The sequence below is a fragment of the Condylura cristata genome, unplaced genomic scaffold (genome assembly GCF_000260355.1).
Source record: "Condylura cristata isolate star-nosed mole 26May11 unplaced genomic scaffold, ConCri1.0 scaffold00025, whole genome shotgun sequence".
In the NCBI taxonomy this organism is placed as follows: Eukaryota; Metazoa; Chordata; class Mammalia; order Eulipotyphla; family Talpidae; genus Condylura; species Condylura cristata.
The window spans coordinates 11,499,631-11,526,632 of NW_004567126.1; the positions used below are offsets into that span (position 1 = coordinate 11,499,631).

The 27,002-nt window shown below is 36.3% G+C and overlaps 1 protein-coding gene across 5 annotated transcripts in view; it reads left to right on the forward strand.

The window, feature by feature from the left end:
* ARHGAP32 (Rho GTPase activating protein 32) overlaps nt 1-27,002 on the forward strand; it is a 108,723-nt gene that overhangs the window by 75,198 nt on the left and 6,523 nt on the right. For all 5 annotated transcript variants that reach the window (XM_012729758.1, XM_012729757.1, XM_012729756.1 and 2 more), the window contains 11 exons: nt 2,790-2,939; nt 13,156-13,258; nt 13,762-13,906; nt 14,341-14,423; nt 16,595-16,702; nt 16,945-17,090; nt 19,016-19,211; nt 19,720-19,865; nt 22,297-22,368; nt 23,515-24,390; nt 25,077-26,056. In XM_012729758.1, coding sequence (XP_012585212.1) covers nt 2,790-2,939; nt 13,156-13,258; nt 13,762-13,906; nt 14,341-14,423; nt 16,595-16,702; nt 16,945-17,090; nt 19,016-19,211; nt 19,720-19,865; nt 22,297-22,368; nt 23,515-24,390; nt 25,077-26,056 — 3,005 coding nt within the window. The remainder of the gene's footprint in view (nt 1-2,789; nt 2,940-13,155; nt 13,259-13,761; nt 13,907-14,340; nt 14,424-16,594; nt 16,703-16,944; nt 17,091-19,015; nt 19,212-19,719; nt 19,866-22,296; nt 22,369-23,514; nt 24,391-25,076; nt 26,057-27,002) is intronic.

The following is a 27,002-nucleotide window of genomic DNA, read 5'->3' on the forward strand; positions in this document are numbered from 1 at the left end:
CCCAGTGTTTCTTTTTGCAAAATTTAGTTCTTAGTATGTATACATACATACATGTGTTTGTGTGAATTTATGTGTGTGATAGCTATATACTTAATCCTTCTGATGCTAAATCTGATGTTTTCTGCATTCCATTTTGATATGATAGATTTTGGAGATTATCCTTACCAGGGGTACTTATTTAAAAAAAAAAAGCTGAACAGTAATTATCTGTGTACATGTATCATAGTTTATCCAACTAATTCCTTATTAATGCACATTTGAGTTTCTAATATGCCCATTGGATTGTTTTTTAAGTAACCTTTCCAAACTATTGAACTATTCACTGTGTTCTCATTACATGAAATCTAAACTCTGTGTTATGGCCTGACAAGTACCTGATTTGTGAATCTCTTTAGCTTCACTTCACACTACTGTTTTTTGCTCACTGCACATCTTCCAACTTAGACTTGACTTTCCCAGACTGTCCTTGTCCACCCTAGCTAGTGTTATTTCTTTTCAAGTCACCTTCACTTCACTTTGTTGATTTCCTTATAAGCAGTTTTTTTTTAAACAGTTAAAAGCAACCTGAAAGTCACCTTCTAAATTTACTCAGTGTCATTTAGTGGCTGAGAGCTTGGGTTTTCCAAACCAGATCACCCAATTTTGAATGCTGTTACTGACTTTAGACATGTTACTTAGCACTGTGTGCCTGAGGGTCTTCATATAAAAATAGGGATAGAAATAGCATTTTCCTTATAAAGTTTCATAAGAAATGAAGTGGTTTTGAAGTGTAAATCCTGTGCTTACACTTCTAATTGTAAAATAAATGCTGGCTACGTTGTTCTTATTATAGTTTAATTGCTTATTTTCCTTCTCAGTAAGCTCTGACAGCAAGGGATGTATCTTATTTGTTACCTACCATAAACTTAGGTCTTAAAACCTTTAGATATAGTAGTCACTTACACACTTGTTTCTGAATGAATACTAGTTAACATTCAATTCCAGTACCTTTGAAATGTTCTTGGAAATCTAAGAGTAAAATAATGCTTTCTTATTATACAGTCATCAGATTCAACAGGTATTTTTGTTTATCATATTTGTCATTAAAACATGAGTGCCTACTATTTTTTATGAATGCCTACTACTAACAGGTCATAGAGGTGCTGTCCATTTATCAAAAATCCAAAATAAAATGAGAAATTCTTCCCATCAGAAAAAGACTAGAATTATCATAATTGTCACAATTTGCTATCCCGGAAATCCAAAAGGATCAGTTAAAATTCCTAAAATCGAGAGTTCAGTAAATGAACTGATTCTTTTACACTATACATAAAGAAGTAATTTTTTTCAGCATACCAATAATTACCAATTAAGGCCATAATTAAAGAGCCTTATTCTGTAAAAGCAGTGACAGATTTAAAGTACCTAGCAACATCTCAAGCAAGTATATGGCATTTGTCATATAAGGAAAATTAGAAAACTAAGATATAAAAAATCTGACAGAATGATGATAAGCCCATTTCCTGGGTAATTTTAAGTACTGTAAAAATTTTAAAAACTTCAAAGAAAATAAAAACAATTATATAATGCTTATATATGTACACACACATATGTTACATATTCAGTGTTGCATTTTTACAAACCAAACTTATTTGTATATATTTTGAACTCATGTCAGAAGTTATTGAAAGTTCATGTGGAAAACATTTGAAAATGATCAGAAATGGTTTGATCTCATTCTATTCTCCAACATAACAGCACTTAGTCTGTAGCAAGTGTGGGAGGATACAACTCAGATAACTTTTAATATAGTAATATACATGATTTACTTTTGATGTTATCCTAGTCAGCTATAAATGTCTCATCAGCAGTAAAGAGAGCATATCATTTAATTTTACAGCAAGGAACTGAGTTACAGGACTAGTAAGTTAGCTGTCAAGATTCTATCAATGTACTGATGATTCTAAAATTTAAATAATTGACATAGAAAAAAAATTACCTATTTAATCTGTGTGAAATCTTAGGATGGCCAGCTTCCAGTGGTCCCCCGTTTCCCCAGGAGTTTCCATGGTTTCAGCTCCAAAAGTTTCAAGTCCCAGAAAGGGGAAAATCAGTTACGATTGGTTACTTTCATGTAGTCTATGGGTATGATGTTTATGGCTATAAATTGTGTTTCACATAGAAATGAAAAGAAATGGATGGCAAATGCCCCATTTGATGGAATAAACCACTTATTGGTTCACTTATGCCACAGGTTAACTCTGAACACATTGAATTCCTGCATACATCTTCATTAGTCCGGGAATTTCAGATTTGGGTTCACTCAAGAATCTATAGTAGAATTCATTAAGACTCCTAGTAATCACCTACTGTCTGAGTAAGGCCATGTTACGTAGTCCTCCATACCCTAGGTAATCTCAGAATCCATGATATTTTTTGTATGTTGGCTTGTGATTTTTTCCTGTAGACTCTACTTAGCAAAACTCATTTTGTAGGGATTCATTATTTCCTTTCTAGTTTAGCAATCATTAGAAATATTTTATTGTACAATAATTTATCTCTTGTTTTGATTTATAAAGCTCTTAAGAGGATATATTTAGTCTGTCATAGGTGGATGTTAATATATGATCTGATGCTTTTGTATGTGTGTATATTTTTGGTATTTAGAAAGCCATGATGCTGAAAATTTCCTACAGAATATAAGGTATACTCATAATGGATTGATTTGCAGTCAGCCTCAGTTCTTTTTACACTAAGACTATAACCACCTGCCACAACTAAGATAGTTTCTTTTTATTACTGTTTTTTAGTGTCTAAAAAGCACGGCAAGCTCATTACTTTCTTACGCACATTCATGAAGTCTCGTCCAACGAAGCAGAAGCTGAAACAGCGAGGGATCTTGAAAGAGAGGGTGTTTGGTTGTGACCTGGGGGAGCACCTTCTGAATTCTGGTTTTGACGGTAAAAATAAAATTTATATGCTCATTATTTCAACTCCTGGCCTCTACATACTATTTTTCTATAAACAGTTATGAAACTGCATTAGGCAAATACTGTATGTCCATTTCAGTTCGATAACATATATTGAATGTTTTCAGGTGTTCATCTTAGTTCTGGGGTAACTGAGGATGAAGAGAGGTTTGTCTAAGATTGTGCTTTTACTTTGGAAATGTATATGACCTGTTAGGATAGTAAGGCATTCACATTAATAATAAAATAGCACCGTTTTTTACATTACATTTATTAGTTGGGAAAAATGGAGTTTTTCTTTAATTTTTTTAAAATAGCACTTTCCTCTACTATCTCTTTTAGAGATGCTAGAATATTAAGGAATTATCTACCTATAATGTTGGTAAGTACCAGAAATATATGATTTGTGAAATTCTGCATCCTGATGGAAAATACCTATTGTACTTTTTGAGAAAACCACTAGTGAATACCATTAGTAATATCAGGTTCAATGTAAAACTTTACGCATTCTTGAAAGAATACAGATATACTTACAATATAAATTTAATGTCAACTATACCATGTTTCTTGAAGAATACCATATTATTTTAACGCAGGTATTATTTCCAAGCTAATGCCAATTTGATGCAATTACTAAAATCCACAGGCAAATAGACAAAACCCCTGAAGTTTATTTTCCCAGCTTGTCAAAAATACTTGGAAAACAAGCCAATGAGAACATAAGAAACCATTGTGGTGAAAAACATAAGAAGATAGGAGATACCTAGCTTTATCAGATATTAAAACAAAATTCAGAACTAGGAAGTTATTAGTACAGAAGCAGATGTGAACAAAACAGTTTAAAATGTTCAGAGAAGTGTTTGTGATAGATAAGAATCCAGTCTGTTAAACATCCTTTTAAAAACCATGTCATGAGAAGGGTTTAACTTATTAAATATGGAAAGATGGACAATGAAATAGCAATTGTGAACAATAAATATTACTTTAAGACACTATGTTACAGTTAACTATTTCAAGTTGAACTGCTAATAGAAGTGATTTTGTTTTGAGGTAGAAAATAGGAGCTTTTCAGATTTAAAAAAAAAAAAACACTAGAAAGGAAGAGTTGACTTTGTTAGCATGCAACTGTATCCATGGGCCTCAAACTGTAAGAGGTACACACTCTAAAAGGGATTTGGCCATCCCTTTTGTGAGTAATGAAAGAGTATTTTTTTTTTAAAGATTTATTTATTTATTCGTACAGAACTGGGGTACAGGCCAGAAATGCGGAGGGTGAGAGGATTCACCAGAGACAGAGGGGAAGCAGAACAGGCAGATCGATGAAGTACACTGCTGAGGGGAGCAGCGGGCAGCAGCGGGCAGCAGCGGGCGGGTCAGGAGAGGTCTGCCTCGCCATGTGGTCACCTCCAGGGCAGGCGGGGTTCGAACTCATGCGGAAGTGGCTTTAGTTTCTCAGTGCAGTGCTTTAACCCGCTGCGCCACCTGGGAGGGCCTGAAAGAGTATTTTTAAAGTGATGTTTAATAGAATTGGTGTGCATAGACAGAGAAGAAAGAATTTCAAGTACCAGTGAACTTAGAAAATTACTCATCCGTTAGTGGGCAAATGATGAGCCAGATAGGTTTAGCCTAAAGAGGGGTCACTGAGACCTGAGAGATTTACACAAGTCTGTAGTGCCTTCTGGTAAGAAACCACAAGAAAGAGGTTAGGCACGTCCCATATAATTTCCATATAAAGAAACAAAGGTAAAAGAACAAACTGGAACACTTTTACATATGGTAAAATGCTACCAATGCCAGTATATGAAAATATTTAAGTTTCTGAAAAATTAAATTCTGAGTACAATTTTCACAAGAATATATCAAGTAAAATTCAGAAAATTATTCATAGAACTGTACCTTTAAGCAATTTTACATGGGTAAATATTTAAATAACAAAGCTAGTTTCTAAATTATGATATCCAGCGCTATTGAAAATAGTAATTTTTGTGAGACTGGTTTTATGATGTAATTGAACAAGTCATCTTCTGAATTGTGGAACTTCTTAAGACATTTCAAAAGTGGGATTGTATGGGCCAAAGTTTATACCTCAAACAAGTTTTTGGCTACTGATTTATTTCATGGTATGGACTCTGAAAACTAGTAGAAGTTACTGTTGAACAGTGTGTGTGAGTGTGTTTGTGTTTGTGAGTGTGTGTGTGTGTGTGTGTGTATGTAAACCTCGCTCTGTGTATATCTTTTCCTGGAAGACTTAAAAAACTCCTTATTTTTTTCAATGGAGAAGACCTTTGCTTTCCCCAGTAAATGCCTTTACTGACTTGACTTTTTGCTTGACTGAGCTACATAAGATGGTTATGTGGGGAGTTACTCAGTCTTGCTGGATCTTTCCTATGTAATCAGGAGGTATACACAGTGTTATTAAACTTTGTTGTGAATTTTCCTCTTTAAAAAATAGTAGTGATATTCAGGTAGTTCTTTGAAATATTAATTTAAGATTTGAAAAATATGTTTGTACTTTGTAGCAGGAGACTTTATAGTTTTCCTTTCATGTAGCAGTTCTCCTTAGGAATTTATCCCAATGCTGTTTTTCAGTATAAGTAAAAATATGCATTATATCATTATGTATGAAAGAAAAAAAGAAATGAACATTCAGCTTTCAGGGAAATTCATCTGTAAAACATGAAGATACTAAAAATTTGAACAGTGAAAATTTGGAACATGTTATATACAAACAGTATATGATTTATGTATATATATATGATATCCAGTGCTAAAAAATAGTAATTTCTGTGAGACTGGTTTTGTGATGTGATTAAATAATTCATTTTCTGAATTGTGGAATTTCTTATGACATTTCAAAAACAGGATTGTCTTTTTAAAGTTTGGCTGTTTAGTTGACATGTAAAGTGAATATAATTATGGTAGAGTATTAGGTGAGAATATCTTTGTGAGTTTTATCTTAGTTGTCTTTGTTTACCCATTAAAAAAAGAAAAAACACTGGAAGAATATTAGAAATGAATTTAATAGTCTTTGAAGAAAAAAAGTTCTCCTAAAGGCTTGTCCAGAGAAGAATCTGTGTTCAAATCATTGAAAAGCAAAAAAAAAAAATTGTGACATTACTGATAAATTTTCAAGGGAGAAACATTTAAGACCGAGGTCATACACATTTTAGTTGAGTTATTAATTTCTTTTTGATTGGGGATAGTAAAAAATGAAGAAATTTGTACATGAAGGGCCTGGATTTGAATATTCATATGATAACTAGATTAGCAGGAAAAGGAAAATCTTTAAAGCTTACTAAAATTTTAATTTTTGGAAAGAAAATTATTTATGATTTACTAGACTTTGATTTGCTAAATGTACGAAGAGCTAGTCTTTAAGATTTTTTAGACTTCATATGTCCTATACATTGTCCAGTACTGTTAAGTATGTATTGAGAGAAACTTTTTTTTAAAAAAGATTTATTTATTTATTTATACATACAGAACTGGGGTATAGGCCAGAGGTGCAGGGTGGTGAGAGGATTTACCAGAGACAGAGTTGGGAGCAGAACAGGCAGATCAATGAAGTACACTACTGAGGGGAGCAGCGGGCAGGTCAGGAAAGGTCTGCCACGCCATGTGGTCACCTCCAGGGCAGGTGGGAATCGAGCTCATGTGGAAGTGGCTTTAGCTTCTCAGTATTGTGCTTTAACCCGCTGTGCCACCAGGGAAGGCCAAGAGAAACTTTTAAAAGAGCTAAATTAAAATATAGAATTGAATGTATTATTTACAATATTTAGTAGTCTAAGTGAAAGTAATTAAGAATAGTCTATTTATATAATACAAACATAATTATGGGAAGTGGGCTATATATCTAGATAAATATAATTATGTGCTATTTATATTGTACCTCATGATTACCCTGTTTCAGTTTGGATTTTGAAGTGTGGTGACCTTTTATATAAAACAGATTTTGCAATAGATTTTTCATAGACATCAGAATATTTTGCCAAGTTACTCATCCTCTGAATTGTATGTCCACTGAATAATCAACTTTTTAGAGAGATTGTCCTGTTATACTTCCTAAATGTTTCAGCATCCCTGTTGCAGCAAGTGACAAATCTGACCTGTTTCTTTTATAAAAATTATTAGAAGAAATTATGTAGAATCGTGATAAAGCATGTTTCCTTATTCTTTTATTTGATTCTTGTTGCCAGGATTCACTCAGGATAATACTGTCCATTTCAGCTACCACAGACCACATGCTTGTAATTGAGTTGATTAAATATTAGAGCACATTTATCTATAGAACTATGAGTTTTAAAAATATCTACCCACATAGTTCTTTTTGTGCATAGATCAGACAAATTTGTCATTTACATAGACATTCTTAAAGGTAGAGCCTAATGTTTTTTGTTATCTTAGTTTATTTTTTCTTTTGTATCTCTTTTTCTTTTTGTATTCCTTTTGTATCATTTTATTCAGCCTTTTTAGTTGTGATCATTAATGTTGAGGGAGTGTTTTCCAGTTTTTTCTGCTATGCTTGTTAGCTTTCCAGCATCAATTCAGCAAGTTTTAGCTGTAGCTGGCAAGTGTTTTCATTCTGAGTAAGTAGGATAGGAGAAAACAGATGCCAATAAGTAATTTCTTTCCAGAAAAAAAAAAAAAAGGTTTAATAACTGCAGTTCTGTGCATCCCTTCACCATGACAGAAGCTGCTCAGTGGAGAGTTCAGGTGATAAGTTCTTTTACAGGACTTGTTTTATTTGCTACACATATTCAAAACTGAATTTCCTTGAAGTAAGACTTTCTTTAAAAAAACAAAAGTTATTGCACGGGACTATGGTGGTGGCACAGGGGTGATTTGGTGATGGGAAACCCATGGGGATTACAATGGAGATGAAAAAAAAATGTGCAAAATGATGTAAAAATAAACTTTAAAAAAAGAAGTTATTTTACTTATGAATACAAGAGCTAGGGCATAGGCCAGAGATGCGGGGGGAGATAGAGCGGGGAACAGAACAGGTGGATTGACTGAAATACACTGCTGAGGGGAGCAGCAAGCAAGATAGGGGAGGTCTGCTGCATCATGTGGGTTAGCCAGGGATCAAACTCATGCTGCAATGATTGTGGATAGTTTCATAGTGCTGAAATTTAACCCCTGTTGCCACCAGGGAGGCCCAAAGTAAGACTTTCTTTCCTTTTTTTTTTTTTAAAGATTTATTTATTTATGCATACAGAGCTGGGGTACAGGCCAGAGGTGCAGGGGTGGTGAGAGGATTCACCAGAGACAGAGCAGGGAGCAGAACAGACTGACGAAGTACACTGCTGAGGGGAGCAGCGGACGGGTCAGGAGAGGTCTGCCTCGCCATGTGGATCTCCTCCAGGATGGGTGGGGGTCGAACTTATGCTCAAGTGGCTTTAGCTTCTTAGTGCAGTGCTTTAACCTGCTGTGCCACCAGGGAGGGCCCAAGTAAGACTTTCTTTTAAAAAAGTGAGAAATTTATTCGGAAACTTTTATTTGGTACACTATATAAAAAATATTTTAGAAAAGGAAAAGACGGGTCCTCCCTGATGGTACAACAGGTTAAAACAGTACTATGAAGCTATGGCAGCCACCACAGGACACTGAGTTCAGTAACCCGCAAGGAGGGACCCACATGGTTTGCACCGACCTCTGTTGACCCACCTGCTGCTCCCCTCAGCAGTGTGTTTTAGTAGACCTGCCTGTTCTGCTCCCCACTCTGTCTCTAGTGAATCCTCTCACTCCCCACACCTCTGGCCTGTACCCCAGTTCTTTATGAATAAATAAATAAATCTTAAAGAAAAAAAAGGCAAAGAAACTCGTGTCACCTGATTTTATTTCTGTGTTTGAACCTATTTGGCTTTTCAGTAATTTTTTTTTCCTTACGTTTTACAAATACATAGAGATTTTATAGTCAGGTGCACTGGAAAAAAAGACCCAAATCCATCCTTTAGTTAATCACATTTTCCCAACCAAAATCACGATGCACGTTCTAACAAGTAAAGTGTGCTGCTGTACACGCTTGGGCTGGGATCCCCTGACCCAGCAGTGGATCTTTTTCATCTAAATTATAGAATGTTTGCATGATGTGTGGCATTTGGAAGGGACCTGTAAATGACTGACTGAGTGTATCAGTGAGAAAGTACTTGGAAGAAAAAGAGCAGAAATCAAACAAACTAAAGATAAATCAAAACTCAACACTCATCATACCTATTTATCTTGTTTTTGTTTTAGCCATGATTTTAATCTAACTGGTAACTAGCTTTTATTTTAATCATTTACTGCAAATTAGCATAAGTGAGTCTAAATCTAATATCATGTGGCTACAGTAGTATTGTTATATGAGATAAAATACTAAGAATATTTAAAAGTGGATTATTTGCAGAATGTGGGGGTAATTCTTAAATTGTCATCTCCATTTGCATAATTATTTTAGAGGTTTCTAATGTTACCTTTTGACGGGGTCATTTTTTTTGTAGTTTTAATAAAAGCATAGGTTTTATTTGTTTTTCAATTGATTAATTCGTTTATATTTTTAGTATTTAAGTACCATTGGTTTATACCCTTGTTAGTGTTTCAAGAACACAGACCGTTACAGAAGGCCTCTCAGATTTGTGGCCACATTACAACATTAAAAGCTGTATTAGCCATGAAACACCTCCATTTACTCTTAATATTCCCCTGTTATTTTTAACCTATTTCCAAGGTGCCATGGCCCACACTTCATAGAATTTGAATTCATTGTCCTTTAGGCAGCTTAGATAAACTAGGAAATAGCATGGCCTCTTCCTTGAGCTGACATCACTATTGTGTTTGCTGTGTCTTTCATTAAAATGTTTATTAGTTAATTTGATCAGGTCACTTTCTTAAAGCATTTTCCTTATGAGTTTGAAAATGACTCTGAACCCTGCTGGTTTTCTTCTTACTATGTATAGTGAATTCAGTCTGGGCTCTCTCTAATCTTCTAGTAACCTATTTTTTAATTCCTCTACCCAAATTACATCAAATTAGTAAGGAGACAAGAAAATAAAACACAGCAGTTATGAGGGCAAGTTATAATAATTATGTTTATTCTTGGTTCTGTTATTAATGTGTAACCTTGGATATCATCTTTTGGCTCTGATTTTATAACCTTCAGAGTTAATTTTTTAAAATAAATAAAAAATAGTTTATTTTTACATTATTTTGTGCATTTTCCCATCTCAGTTGTAATCCCCCTGGGTTTCCCATCACCAGATCATCTATGTGCCAACATCATAGTCCTGACTCGGTCATTTTTTAATGTGCATTTGGTTGTTTTGATGGATGGCTTTGAGGAAAGAATAGCTAAATATAGTTTAGCCTTACTAGAGTTTCTTCCATTCACTTATTGGGTTCTCATGTTGTTTTCTTAGTAAAAAAATGAACCAGATCTTTGCTCTTTTTATCTTTTGACACTGATCTTTAGTTCTTACTATTTTATTCAATATGAAAGTTTACACTTTTTGCTTTATTGTTTATTGAACATCATTGTGTGACTGAAAATTCTAAGTAGTAATGATGTTCATTTTTGTGATTTTATTTAAAGCCCCATCATGTGATTATTTTGTAGACATTTGGTCCTTTACTTAGAAACATAAAGCACACAGGAACAATTCACATGTTTTCCAAAGTATTATGTGTATAGAAGCTTAGCCATGTGATCAAGGACAGACCTCCAGCTTTGCAATACAATTTCAAAATTTGCATCTTGTTTGGGAGAACATAAGCAAATCTAAATTTAATATCATGTGGCTACAGTAGTCCCAAGAATGTTATCTATTCTTTTTAACAGATAACTTATTTTTATGATAATTCTAGAATGTGGTCAGAGAGCCTGATAATACAGAAATATAGCACTGTGTTCTGAAAGGTTTTCTTTCAAGGCAACCTTTGTACCTAGGTGAGTAAGCATGCTAACTTGGAAATACTTAATGAGAAGGAACTGTTTTTAAAAAAAAATAAAGCTTTGTTTTTCTTCCTTTAAATAATTATCCCAATAATTTCAAATATATTTCCTTGGAAATAAATTATAGAAATTTTCAAGCCCTAAATATTTTATCTTTAATTAGTAGGATAAAAACCTAGGACACAGTGGGGTTATCATTAATGGAACAATATTAGAAAGGTGCCTTAAGCTCATCAATATACTTTATATTTTGCTTTATATGTATAGGGATATGTATGTTACTTTATACTATCTTGTTTATCTATAAAAATGATACTATATATCATTTTGACATAGAGATAGCTTATAATATTAAAGTCAGTAAACAAATAATACTTGAGAACTCTGCTTACCCTTCATCTCTATCATAGAAGTTGAAAATGAATAGTTTCATATGAAAACTAGTATCTCTTCTCTGCTGACTTGATCAGACAACTTTATCAGGCTCATAAGACACCTGTTCATTAATTGACTTTCTAATTGTGCACATTGCATCACAATTGCATATAGTTTCTCAATATACAAAGATAAATGAAACTTAGTTTTGGCTTTTACAAGCTTGGTTAAGAAAGAGCAAATCATTATATAAATGAATAAATAGCATTTCACAATAACAGTCTATGAGTACCTGGAACTACTTGGGATATGCAAAAAGGCTTGCTTCAGAATGAAAGTTCAATTAGCTTTTGAATAACAGCTAGAAAGAAGATGGTGATATAAGGAGAGTACAGGTAAATGAAATGGTGTTTTGCAGAAGTTATAGACTGTCTGGTATATATATAGAGAGCAAAAGATGAGACTTCGTTTGGCTTCAAGTGGGAATATGATAGCAATAAAATAAGTGAAAATTATGACTTCCCTTACATTCCATGCAGTATGTTGCCATCATTAAAAATTGGCTCTGTACTTGCACTATGTGAGTCTCATTTCTGCTGATTGTGACCTCCTTGCCCTTGCCATCTTTTTAAGACTCAGTTTCCCCTCTGTAAAATGGAATAATGATGGAATTTTCACCAAAATATTTGTTAGAATTAAGGGACAATATCCTTTGTAAAGCACATAGCCCTACACATACTACTTTTTCAACAGTATAGCTGGTTTAACAGTTACTTAATGCTAGGGAGTTTAAGTTTTAAATCCTTTAACTGTCGGATCTGGCGGAACTTAAAATAATGATCAGGGAGGACAATAAAAGGCAGAAAAACTAAAGAAAAGTCTAATTTAATAATACTTTTAGAGGAAATAATCTTATTAAAGTATCTTATTTCACTTATCTTTCTGAATGTTTCATCCATAGGATATATATTGTTGTGTGTGTGTGTGTGTGTATATATATATATATATATATATATATAGTTATATATATATAGTTATATATAGATCAAATAATGCTCTCTTTTGAAGGATTTTTAACTAACACTAAGAAATGAACATAGTTAACTAATATCTTTATATTCATTGGTCTGCTTTGGAAAGCATAGTTCAAATTCAGCTATTATAAATCTTTTAATGTTTATATAATTTTTATTATATACTGTTGTAATAGGCCCAGAGTAGCTGTCCATTTGTGTCAGATATTCAGCCAGGTACACAGAGCATCTTTCTTGTCTCTGTATACTTATTCTTACGGTGACCTTTTTGATGAACTCAGTAAGTCAAATTGTCAGTAATTTTGATGCAGGAAATTAAAGATTCCTTCTACTTGTAATTGCTTTGCTTTATGAAATTGAAATTTGCATTATGGTGGTGTTTTGCTTATTTATTGGCTATAATTTGAATTTACATAACTAGGAAAAGATGAACAAGCTTTTATTTTTAAGCTAAAAAGTATAATACAGACAGTTATGTTGGGATAAGCATTTAACTTTGTATCTTCATTTGCCACAGCTGAACAGTTGTATTTTTAAAAATCTGATACTGTGCAGTGCAAGTGCTAACTAGTTCATCCTCCTCTTGTTAAGATGTTCTAAATGAGTAAATGGCAGATGATCTTAGAGAGACTCTCCTAATTGCTTGTGAATCGTTTGTTTACCAAAATGTAATAAGATACATACAGCCAGTCTTGATTATTCAGGAACTGGTTATCTAGTTTAGGGGTGAAATTAAATCTATATACCCTTAGCATTTTTTGTAGGTTAATCTATGCCTCTTTTTATTTGACAGATTTTATTTTGCTTACAAAACTAAGATATTTTCATTGCATATTCCCAATTTAATTCTTTAAAAAATTCCCTTTAGTACCTCAGGTTCTTCAAAGCTGTACAGCATTCATTGAGAGATATGGCATCGTGGATGGGATTTATCGTCTCTCTGGCGTTGCCTCCAATATCCAGAGACTACGGTAAGACCCAACATGGCATTTTCTTTTTCACTCCTGGTGACCAATTTTCAGAAAATCATTTTAAGTAACATAGAAATAGTGTGCATATTGTTTTCTGCATGTGTTTTTCTAAATGCCATTTCTTCATTGTAGTATCAGAAAACTATGTCCCTTAACCTCATCAATCTTATACTTTGTATTGTTAAAATTGGCAAAATACTGGATATCCAAACTGTTAAGTGTTAGCAGTTCTGTTTTGGATCTCTGTGTCAAACACTGCTCACTCCTATGCATTTCAGAGATTACTGTCCATTTCAGTATTAAAACTATGCCTTTAATTCCATGCAGAAAACACCTATCATATGACCAGACATCACGTTACTGCTGAAGTCCACATATAACTTATATGAAATATGGTTGTTTGAAGAAAACATTAACTAGGTTAGAGGGTAACATTTTGGGCCTTTGCATTCTGTTTTTCCTTAGAAAAATTATTTTGTTTTCTTTGTCTTCTATTTTGTTAGCCATGAATTTGACTCAGAACATGTTCCCGACCTGACAAAAGAACCATATGTTCAAGACATCCATTCTGTAGGTTCCCTCTGTAAGCTGTATTTCCGAGAACTCCCAAATCCTCTGCTCACTTACCAGCTTTATGAAAAATTTTCTGTGAGTACAGGTCACTTTTAAATAAAGTTCTGTTTGGAATTTTGCAGTAGTTTTCTTCAGCGCCTGTTAGATTGTTGTGGTCATGTAAGAAATAGTTTTATGACTATAATGTCTCCTTTAAAAATAAAGACTACAAAGCAGTTTTGCATAGTTTTTGCCATTTTCACATTTTCAATCTTTTAGTTTCTGTCTTTGAGCCATTAATCTTATCACCCTTGATATTGGTTACCATTAAGCTTTTTAAAGATTAACTTTTAATAGATTTCAATGTCCACTTCTGTGGAAACACTATTTACTTCTTTGACACTATGCTGTTTCCTTGTCATTCAGTATCAAAGAGTGAAGTAGTATCAGAGTAAGAACTATAATTTTAATTGAGCTTCCATTTTCACCAACAAAGCCAACTGGTTCCTTTTGTTTTATGATCTTTATAGGAAGCTGTTTCAGCAGCCACAGATGAAGAAAGGCTGATAAAAATCCACGATGTCATCCAGCAGCTCCCCCCTCCACACTACAGGTGAGTCATGTGTCATGAGGACCAGCCAAATCCACAAGCCAGTTCATGTGTATAAGTGGTGTTTTTCTTTGCATTTGTAGCTACTTAAACCTCCATTTTTTTATGCATTCATAACCGTTTGTTTTTGTAGCCCTTTGCCTGGCACAGTGTGTGGCATCTAGTAGGTACTTAATAAATAGTGAATGAATAAATAAATGAACAAGTGGATTGCTTACATGTTTTGTTGTTATTGTTTTGTGCTTGATACACTGAAAAATACTGCTCAGAGTAAACGGGAGTATGATGTTTTAGTAATATGCAAATTAACAGTGCTGATTTTTATTTCAAAATAACATTGCTCATAAATACTTTAAAAATCACCACTAGGCCCTCCCTGGTGGCGCAGCGGGTTAAAGCACAGCACTGAGAGGCTAGGGCCACTTCCGCATGAGTTCGATTCCCGCCTGCCCCGGAGGTGACCACATGGCGTGGCAGACCTCTCCTGGCCCGCCCGCTGCTCCCCTCGGCAGTGTACTTCGCCGATCTGACTGTTCTGCTCCCCACTCTGTCTCTGGTGAAGCCTCTCACCGCCCCTGAGCCTCTGGCCTGTACCCCAGTTCTATATGTACAAATAAATAAAATCTTTAAAAAAAAAAATCACCACTAAATTCAGCACTTAATACCAACATTTTTTTCAAATCCAGTTATATTCTTTACTTCTTCTTCTTTTTTTTTTTTAAAGATTTATTTATTTGTGCATATAGAACCTGGGATACAGGCCAGAGATGCAGGGGCAGTGAGAGATACAGAGTGGGGAGCAGAACAGGCAGATTGACAAAGGACACTGCTGAGGGGAGCCGCAGGCGGGTCAGGAGAGGTCTGCCGCGCCATGTGGGTCACCTCCAGGGCAGGCGAGGATTGAACTCATGTGGAAGTGGTTTTTGATTCTTAGTGTGGTGCTTTAACCCCGCCACCAGGGAGGGCCCTCCTGGGAATTTTTAAATATATCAAAGATACTATTTTTTTTAATAGTATAATAGTTTATTTTTACATCATTTTGTACATTTTTTTTCATCTCAATTGTAATCCCCGTGGGTTTCCCATCACCAACTCACTCTGTGCCATCACCATAGTCCCGTGCACTTCCCTCCCCACTCCGTTTTTGATTCTATTCCGCACTCTACCTATATCCTTTACTTCTTATTTACATTAGTTACCAAAATGCATGAAACCTTTTGTCATTTCTTAACCCTAATCTCTGATTTCTATTAATCTCGTAGCCTCTTATCTACCTAGAACTTTTGTATTTTCTAATCTGATGCCATCCCCAACTGTGCCTGTTCCATAAACCTTTTCAAGTTGCCTTCTCAAAAATCACAATTATCAGCAAAATTTATTTTGTCACAGCCTCATCCATGAATGATCCTTTCACCCTTTTTTTTTAACTTGAGGTAAAATTGGTCTATAACATGCATATGTTTCAGATGTATAGTTGTACAGCAAAATTTTTAATCAACATTTAAGTCACCAGTTTTTTTAGTCAATACTATAGCTGTAAAGCATAGTCAAGAAACAAAAAGTAACATTGATTCACTGTCCTATTATGTAGTCTTCTGGAAGAGTAACATGAGATTAGCAGGGTTTTAAGGATTCATTGAAGAGTGAAAAGTAAAAACCTTATTAAAGCAAGTTCGGAAAATGTAGATATTTATCCCTGAAAAAGAAGGCTGAGGAGACCAGTCTTATCAGTAGTTATTGAAGAATATCTCTAATTGGGGTATTCTTTATCTCTTTTAATTACCAGAAATGGAAACTTAGTGCAATATAAAGGATTTTGACTTTAATAGAATGAGTTTAAATCTCTAAATTTATACCACTTATGACCTCTCCGAGTGGCAGTCTCATATCTGTGATAAGAATACCAATCATATCTTCTTTACAGGATTTTTGTAATGATGAAATGAGTTCAAATGTTCATGAATGAGTTTGGCCCTTACTTTTCTGTTAACACAAAGCATAGCAGGTCAGATGATGAAGCCATGGCTCTTACCTTGGGAGTTTTAATTGAAAATGTGATCAGTATAACCTGCTGTTAAAAATGGTCACTGACGATGATTTAGGTGATAGAAGCATTTATATTTTATAATGTTACATAATTTTTTGTTGTCAATATGTTGTATTTCATTTTCCAGAACACTGGAGTTCCTAATGAGACACTTGTCTCTTCTGGCTGACTATTGTTCCATCACAAATATGCATGCAAAAAACCTAGCAATTGTTTGGGCTCCAAACTTGCTAAGGTGAGTTGTAATTGACTTAAGACCTCAGACTTGGCCATCTTAAGTAAAAGTCTAATACATCAGTTTTTTTAAATGGAAAATTTATCTGTAGTCTTTATGAACAGCTCCATAAGTAAGGTTACTGGGGCTTAGGCAAGGAACTATAAAAATACAATTTCTACCTCTGCTTTGTTTATAATTTGCACATTAAAAAATAAATTCTTTGGGGCTTTCTCATGGTATTGTTGTTTTGTTCCCAACAGATCAAAACAGATAGAATCTGCCTGCTTCAGTGGCACAGCAGCTTTCATGGAAGTGAGAATTCAGTCTGTGGTTGTTGAATTCATCCTCAATCATGTAGATGTCCTCTTCAGTACAAAAATCAGTGCCGTCATTCAGGAAGGAGCAGGTATGCCTCTGATGGATGTTGTGTAGTACCAGGAACATGAATTCCAACTCGTAAAGGGAGACTGCATTTCTTATCTCAGTCTTTCCCCCAAAAGCAGCTAAATTTGTCTCTTTCCCAAGATGAACAATGTAACAGTTCTTTTGTGTGTACACAGTGGAAGCTATATACTGGACCTGTTGTGATCTAAATTCATGACATAGAGAATACAATGTGTCTCCTTTGTGATGTGGGTAAAGGTACAATATGGAGTAGCACAGGAAAATTCCCCCTGAAGCTAAAAATATCTGAGTGATACTAAGCATTTCCTTTCTTCTTTTAAGATAGAAAAATAAATTATTTAAAGGATTTCTAAAATAACATGCATAGATACACACACATACTTGTTAACAATCTATATGTCACCTCCTGTTCAGTATAAAGCACTATTATTTCTATTTATGTAATTTCTATCATTGTTGTTCATTTTTGTACAGTAATTAGTTTCTCCCTTTGGGAATACTCTCTAGTTCTTCCACCACCCTGTCACTCATGACCTATCACTGTGCTCCCATGTGCTCTTCCCTCTCCCGTTTTGAACCTTTCCCACTTCCTTTCCCATCCCTTGCCTTATGCCTCAGATCTGTGGTAATCTTGCAAGAAGTTGTGTCTTTCTCTTGACCTTTTGTTTGGTTTTTCTATATTCTGCATATAGTGAAACCATACAGTATTTACCTTTTTCCTTCTGACTGACTTAGCATCATCCCTTCCAGCTCCATCCACGTTGCAGCAGATGACATGAGCTTATCTTTTTTGATAGCTGAGTGGTATTCCGTTGTGTGTATGTACCACAACTTTTGGATCCATTTGTCTGTTTTGGGGCATTTGGGTTGTTTCCATACCTAGCTACTGTAAATAGTGTTATAATAAACACAGAAGTGCAGTTTTCCTTTCGAATTAGTGTTTTTGTGTCCTTTGGGTAGCCTTTGGAGTGGAATCACTGGATCATATGGCATATCCACTTTTAGTGTTTTGAAACATCTCCACACAGCTTTCCATAGAGACTAGACCAGTTTACATTCCCACCAACAGTGTAAAAGGGCCCATTTTCCTCCACATCTTTGCTAGCATTTGTGTTTCCAGTTTTTTTCTGTGACCATTCTCACTGGTATGAGGTGGTACCTCATTATGGTTTTGATTTGCACTAGAGATGTTGAACATTTTTTCATAAGACTTTTGGCTATTTGTGTTTCTTCTTAAAGAAGTATCTTTTTAGTTCTTCTGCCCATTTTTTTGACTGAGTTGTTTGCTTTATTTTTGTTGAATTGTGTACTTTCTTTATAGATGCTTGATATCAGTTCCTTATCTCCTATTCAGTAGGATGTCTATTTGTTTACATTACTATCTCTTGTGCTTTTCGAAAATATTTAGTCTAATGTAGTCCCAGCTGTATGTCTTCTCTTATGTTTTCCTAGCTTCTGGAGATGAATCCTGAAAAAAATGCTTCTGAGGGTTATGTCATGTTTTATCTATGTTCTCTTTTATATATTTTATGATGTCAGGTGTTGGCATTCAAATCTTTAATCCAATTTGAATTGATTGTTGTGTGTGGTGTGAGATAGCGTGCTAGCTTTTCTTTTCCACATGGCAGTACAGTTCTCTCTTTGGTCCTTGTCCTACAGTAGTTAACAATAAAATACGGCTTTAGTGTGAGCTTTTAAGTCTGTTGGTTTATGTGCTTGTTTTTGTTGCAGTACCGTGCTATTTTTATTATAATAGTAAAGTACTATTATTTTTGCCACTTAAGAACTTAGTGAAAATTTTTAAAACAATCCATAGACAGGTAGATAGATAAACAGTTTGATAAATGCTCACTCACACATATTTGTAATTTGTATTTATATTTTTCCTGCATTCCAAAAAGTTTGACTCTTCTTGTTTTTCTTAAGTTTCTCTAGCAAGACCCAAGTCCCTGCTGGTTCCCTCTCCATCTGCGAAGCTGCTGACATTGGAGGAAGCCCAGGCACGAACACAAGCTCAGGTCAATTCTCCACTCATGACTGAAAATAAATACATAGAAGTAGGAGAAGGACCTGCTGCACTTCAGGGAAAATTTCATACCATAATTGAGTTCCCACTTGAAAGGTAAAATTCATTAAATCCTCCTTAACAGTGTGACTCTCATGTTATGTGTCATTTTCTTTTACTTTTGAGTTTTCATATTCTATACTGACTCTGGCTGGGCCAGTCCCAAAAAAACCTATTTATTTGATTATAGATGATACTTCACAAGGGATGATAAAAATGATTCTCAAAAAAGGATATAAGAGCATGTCCTTTTAAAGAAGAACAAACTCAATTGTAGATGGACAATTGTTAGGAAAAATGATACATGTCCACAATAGAGGGTGATTTTTCTCTCCGAGAAACATTGTTTTGAAATTTCTTTAGAAATAAACAGTCTTGGAACAACTTGTTCAGTAAGTAATGAGTGGATAATGACTTGTCTGACATGGACTCCACGTTAAGTCTAGAATAGACCAGGGTGCCTCAGTGTGACCTTCCAGACAGCAGCAGCAGCATCACAGAAGTTGTTAGAGGTGCTCATAGCCATTCATGGCCATCTTTACATAGATTCTTTTCTCCTTCATAGGAGGAGGCCTCAAAATAAAATGAAGAAATCTCCTGTGGGCAGCTGGCGTTCCTTTTTCAACCTGGGGAAATCATCGTCTGTTTCTAAACGGAAGTTGCAGCGTAATGAAAGTGAACCCTCAGAGATGAAAGCCATGGCTCTGAAAGGTTAGTGTGGCTTCTCTAGGGCAGGTTCACTGGGCCTGTGCCACGGCCATGCACACATGGTTGGCTGGTCTGGCTCGATTCTGGCCACGTGCTCCTATGTTGTCACATGCTTCAGTATGCTGTGTGTTGCACGTGCGGGTTGTCTTCTTTTACCCGTTCTTTATCCCTATATATATGTTATCTGTGAATGTGTGGATATACCCAATTTCTTACTGAAACTTAAATAGGTTATGCACAGTGATAATGTGGTTAGACATTCACAAAATATTTGTAACATGGTATATACTGCTGTGGTATTTACATTTACTAATCTGTATTTTTATAGATTAAAAAAAGGACAGAACCATGTTTCAAACATGCCTTTCCAGTTTACAGTTCTTAAAGAACCCGTCTTGGTACTAGATAACTCATTAATGACAATATCTTATTGGCACAAATGAATGCATTTTTAAAAGCTTTTTTAAAAATAGTTTAAAATCCATGTTCTATTGATACTAACAGTTTCTTAGTCTAGGAAAGATAATGCTTTCTTCTCAGGTAAAGTTAAATATACAGTGTTCAGTTTGTTTGATTCATCATTCAGTTTGCAGTCATATACTAAGTATGTGCTGTATTTTTTGATAGCAGCCTCTCCCCCTGCCTTAGAATCTGCTTGAGAAATTACATGTGTAAGAAAACAAGTTCAAACATAATCATAGCTATTGAAGTAGAGGCTTGTGTAGGTACTTATGGTAGGAGTTGTCAATTCACATGAGGAGAGAGGATGTCTCTTGGCCAGAAAATAACAACCCTGTATTTGGATTTCGAACCCTAGTAAGGATTCATCTGTTGGACAAGGAACTGAGAATGAGGAAATTGGAGCAAAGTGTGAGAGTGTATGTGAAGCAGGTAACCATAACGAATTTGTGGTTGGGTGGTGTGGTACAAAAAGAGGTTCAGACCAATAGGGAAATTGTTTGCTTTCCAAAGAGTTTTGTCTTTTCTTGCATTCTGGAATAGTTACTGAATGGCTTCAATGTGTAACATGATCAGCTTTGGATTTAAGGAAGTTGAGTGTAACAGCAGTGCAGGGACTGTATGGGAAGAGAATAATAAATTCAGAGGCAGTTATAGTTGTACAGAAAAAACTGAGGGTCTGGAATCAGCCATGGAAGTGGAATGATAAGAATGATCTTTAGGGAGCAGAATCTACAGGACTGGGTTTCCAAGTGATGGTGAAAATGAGGGGGGGGAGGGTTTTCAGAGTTTGATGGAATGCAATTATTCCTATAGGGAGTAGCAGCTTTGAGAAGAAAAGTAATATACTTATATTGCCATTAGTGAGGTGGACATGCCCAGGAGATGGTTAGTAGTATGGGTCTGGAAACACTATAAGGGGTTTAATATAATTGGAAATACAGATGAAAAGTCAGCAGCATACACCCAAGGGTGAAAACGCTTGTGGTAGATTATGAGAAATAGGTTTGGAGCCAGATCCTGAAGAAAAGCAGCATTTAGGGGATGTGGAGAAGTTGTCCTAAAAAGAGAGTGAGAAGAAATGGTTAGAAAGGTCAGTAGAGGACAAAAGAGAGGAATACTATCATCAGAACTAGGAGGGTTTTTTAAAGAATGTGGCAGTCGTAGTGGTTAATTGAGGAGGTTCAGCAGATAATTAAAGTACCTATGTTAGTTTCCTAGGGTTGCCATAGCTGCTTTTCACAAGTCAGATGCCTAAAAGCAACAGAAGTGTATTTCCTAACGGTTGTGGAGTCTACAAGTTAGAAATCAACATGTCATCAGGGCTGTGTTCCCTCTAAAGGATGCATGGAAGAATTCTTGTTTCTTTCAGTTTTTGGAGATTCCTGATAATCCTCAACTAGTGATGTCACTATAATGTCTGTCTCCCTTTTCATTGGCCTTCTCTCTGCATCCTGTTTAAAAGGACACCAGTCATTGGACTTAAAATGCCAATCCCCAGTGTGAAAGTTAAATCATCTTGAAATACAGGTTTTCCTCACCTGTTGAAATAGAAAATCCCTATTTGGCATGATATGGTAATTAGCTTTTGGTTCTGGGACTGCTGGAAAGAAAACAAAACATATAAACTAAGGGGAATAGTTCCCTGATGTAAAAAAGAACCTTTTGAATCAATCAAATAGAACATTTTGCTTTCAGATAGCAGGGGAGGCCCCTCATCAGGAAATAAAAAGGGTACGAGTTCTTAATGCATCTCTGTTCTCAAGTTCATAATTCTTTTAAAGAAGAGATTTTTCTTTTCAGAAACTAGAAACAATACAATTTATTATATAATATGATGCTAAATTGAATATGCCTTAGCTAATGAATGAACAGCTGCTCACAGTTGGAAGTTTAGCATGGAGAAAATACTGTTCTTTTCACTACATATGTAATAATGAGTACAGTTTCATACTCTTTGGTTTTGATTCTCCAGGTGGCAGGGCAGAAGGAACCCTCCGCTCAGCTAAAAGTGAAGAGTCTCTTACTTCTCTCCATGCAGTTGATGGTAAGATTAAAAGTAGCAATTGTTTAAGTCTATATTTCATAAAAGAACACAATAACTGAGTACATTTTATTAATCTAGTCTTAATAAGTGGGCTACAGATTGTCATTTCCCAAGAATACCAGCATCAGTTTAGTCTTGTCCATTAATGTTTAATATGATATTGCCTAGATTAATCTGTCTGTATTCCAACCACGCTTTTTAAGTGTCATCCTGGTTAACTTTCTCATCTTTATTAATTCTTCTGACTGCCAGATCCTTACTGACTAGGGAGTCTCTTTGTGAGTCAAGAAATCCTTGTGCTTGGGTAATTGACCTCTTAGGGCTTTCCATTTTGCTACAGAGAGAATATTTCACAAAGATGATGCAGTGGCCTGAGTAGAATATAGTTGTTAACCAGGTAGGGACTAATTTTATAAGCGGTCAACATACTAGCGAATAATATTTATGTTAAGACAGTTTCTTACTGCCTTTTAATAGTATATTTTCACTGTTGCACTTCTATCCATTGTAGTATAAAGATGAGATGAAAGACTCATCATACCCAGCTGGGTATGCAACATTATCATAAGTTGTGTGATCCTCTTGAGAACTTTGCCTGAGAAACTTTAGAACTTATTAAAGATAGCAATAAATCATTTTTGTTTAAGTGTCTGAAATGAATCTTAACATATGCATATACTTGATGAAATTGTAGAGTTTTTAAATGAAATTCAATTTTTTTGAAATTGGGATGTTATTAGCATTTTCCCTACCAAAAAAAATCCTTTGTCGTAGATCCAAAATACTGAAAGTCATAAATTCTGTCTCATAAGTCATGCGATAAAATAGCACACAAAGAAATGAAAACTTGCCCAAAGTCACAAGAGTCAGTGCTGGTAATAGAATCCATGAGCTATCAGTCCTTTTCCCTGTTGAAACTGTCCCATTCTGCTTTCGATTTCTAATTATATCACATATGTTTTTTATTTCACTTTTAGTTTGATAGTTTTATTGGTGCAACTCAAGAGACAGCTACCAGAAATAAAATGAGAAGTAACATTTTCTTACTCTGTATAGTTCATTTCTGCTATATCAAGTAGGTGGCCCATCATGGCATTATGTGTCCTATGACATTCACACTTTGATACTGTTATCCATTTTTACCAGGTGATTCCAAGCTGTTCCGACCCAGAAGACCCAGATCTAGCAGTGATGCTTTGAGTGCCTCTTTTAATGGAGAAATGTTGGGGAACCGCTGTAATTCCTATGATAATCTGCCCCATGACAATGAAAGTGAGGAGGAAGTAGGGCTGCTACATATTCCAGCTCTGATGTCTCCTCATGCAGCTGAGGATGTGGATTTGAGCCCACCAGATATTGGAGTAGCCAGCCTGGATTTTGATCCCATGTCATTTCAGTGTAGTCCTCCTAAGGCCGAATCAGAATGTCTGGAGAGTGGTGCTTCCTTTTTAGATTCCTTAGGCTACTCCAAGGATAAAACAAGTACTAGTATAAAGGATACAGAAGCAAGTGGTACCCAGTCTCAGACTCCAGGAAGCACTGCAAGTTCTGAACCCGTCTCTCCTCTTCAGGAGAAGTTGAGTCCGTTCTTTACCCTGGACTTGAGCCCAAATGAAGAGAAATCATCTAAGCCAGCCTCGTTCACTGAAAAGGTTGTCTATGCTTTCTCTCCAAAGATTGGACGTAAATTAAGCAAATCACCTTCTATGAACATCTCCGAGCCAATTTCAGTGACCCTTCCCACAAGGGTATCAGAAGTCATTGGAACAATTTCAAACACAGCAGCTCAGAACCCACCTTCTCCAACCTGGAACAAAAGTGTGGAAGAAAGTGATGTCACAAATAGATCTCCTACCCAAGTAGTGAAGACAATAAATGAGAGCGAGACCCAAGCAGAATGTGAGTCTGAAGTCCAGCCCCTGGGCCAGGCGGCTGCTGTAGAAGTAGAGTCGCCAGGGAAGGAGGAGCAGGCCGTCTCCAGCAGTCAGAGTAAGGCTATACCTTCTGGACAGACTCAGACAGGTATCATTTGTTTTCCTCCATTCTTTGTTTAAGATAAGAGGGCTCTTCAATCCTGTGTGCCATCTGTGCCTTTTAAGAGAGAAATTTGCTCCAAAGCTAGCTTTTAATCAAAGAGAAAGTTTCTTTGGTTGGTGCTGATGGCTCAAAGCCCTAATTAAAAGCAATCAAACAAAAGTCCCCCAAAGGGCCAGTAGTCCTGCTTCAGACCTTCATAAAGTCCCCTTATCTTTTTGGACAGTCAGAATTCGTGGATAAGTTTTGCACAACTTCGTAGCTCTTGATTCTCTTTTCTAATAAAATAATCTGTATTATAGCCTTACAAGTTAACCAGCCAACCTGCACCATCAAGTGTAAAAACTATGCCTAATAACAGTCTGCAAGCATTTGAAGCTTGTTTTCTAAGCAGTCTTTTCTGAGCCAGATGAGGGATCTGCTTTTTTTCCCCCCATCTCTGTGGCAATTCAAGAGGAGATTGCAGTCTTTAAGCACTCTTTGTTTTACTTTTCCTTCTGAACCAGATGTGTTTTCTACAGCATTTGCATGTGGGATAGAAGATCGTGGATTGTCATTTTGAAATGTGGAAGGCACCTATTTTTTAGTGATCAAAATGGGGAGTGTTTGGCATTCCGTATAGGATAACACAAGCTACCTTTTCACTCTCATTTTTTTTCCCAATTTCCCACCAGGAGCAGTTACCCATGACCCCCCTCAGGATTCCGTTCCTGTCAGTTCAGTCTCTCTTATCCCACCACCACCGCCTCCGAAAAATGTTGCCCGCCTACTGGCTCTAGCATTAGCTGAGTCTGCGCAGCAAGCCTCAACTCAGTCACTGAAGAGACCAGGGACTTCCCAGGCTGCTTATACAAACTATGGGGACATAGCAGTGACTACAGTTGAAGACAAACTGCCTTGTTCCTACGCTAGTGTTACTCTAGATAGAGCTTGTTTCCAAACTGATAGGCCGGCCGTGACACTGCACCCCCAGAACACTGCATCTGGGAGCTGTGACCAGCCTGTGCCAGATGCAGCGGCTGTGGATGATCACACCAATCCCAAAGCAATCGAATCTGGGGAGCAACTCCACCACGCAGACCTACCGGGGACTCAGCCACATCGACCCTGCTTATCCAGAGACCCAGAAAGAGCCAGAATCACTTCAGTTCCCTTAATAGATGCTAAGTCCGATGATCACATAAGTTTCCCTGAAGACCAGCCAGGGAGGACCAGTATGCCAGTAGTCTCCTTTGCAGATCAGGACCAGTGTCACCTTCATTTCTGCAGTGGAGAGCAGCTGCCTTCGTACCTTGGTGCGAATGTGGAAAAGTCCCAGCACCCTTCAGAACTTGTAGACAAATCTCTCCCACCTTCGAATTTGCCCCGAGACAAAATCTACCCTCCTTCTGTGTCCCCTGAAGAGAATACCAGCACAGCCACCACGGTTTACATGACAGCTGCCCCAGGAGCAGCTGAAATAAGCGTCAGGGAAGCCAACTGGGACATGGTGGAACATTCCACCTCAGTGGACTTTGCTGCTGCCACCCTTCAGCGCACTCATAGAACTAATCGGCCCCTTCCCCAGCCTCCTTCCCAGAGATCAGCAGAGCAGCTACAGGTCATGGGGCAGGTACAAGCAGCAAGCAATATAGACTTAACTAATTCCCACAAGGTAAGTAGGAGAGAAGTCTGTGAGATGAAATGTACTTTTTCCAAAGGTATGTCACTTTTCAGCAGGGTGCGTTATTATCGTTGCATCAGATAAAACATTTATTTTTAAGTCCTGTGGCAGGTTTACAGGAAACATTTCACACTTGAGTTTGGAATCTGCCATTGCCTTGATGCTATTTATTTTTTTCCCTGAGAAAGGAGCAATTACTTGAGAACTATAGTTCGGCAATGCCTACTCCTTTTTCTTCTAAAACGTACTTGCGGTTTCTTCAGTCATCCAAAGAGATCGTGATGAAATGAGTCAGGCCGAGCTTTACGTATCAGGGTTTTGTAGTTCTTTTTTCGAATTCCTCACTGACTCATTGTGACCTTGGGCAAGTCATTATGGCACCCTCTGTGCTTACATCCTGCATGACGAAGGTGCTTGCTTCTCTGAACGCTTGTAGACATTCTGCCTTGCAGGCTTTTTTTTTTTTTTTTTAAATTAAGTGTAGGAGATTATAACGCATTGGGACTTCTTACTATTTTTTTCCACATTAGCCAAAAGAGGGAGCGCCAGTGAGAAGATGGGTGCCCAAAGTTAGGGTTTCTTCCTGATTTTCTTATATCTTAAAAATAATACCCTTTTGGGAGGTCACTAGGAACTAAAAGGACTTCAATACCTAGTACTTACTAGAGGCTTCTGTTTTGAGCAGTTGCTCCTCAGGAATAATGATTTGAAGCATTCTGTAGGGAACAGAGTTTGAACTTTGGTGCCTCACATTAGCGTGGAATAGAAGGTGGGGGCAGATAGTGACTGATACACTTTAATGCATCCTAAACGAGTCATTTTAGTCCTTCCTTTAGCTTTTGAGGCTCAGCTATGAGTCTCTTCAAATTTCACTTCTATTTATTATTTTTAATAAAATGGTGACACTAAATTAGATAACCTGGGTATATGCATGCAA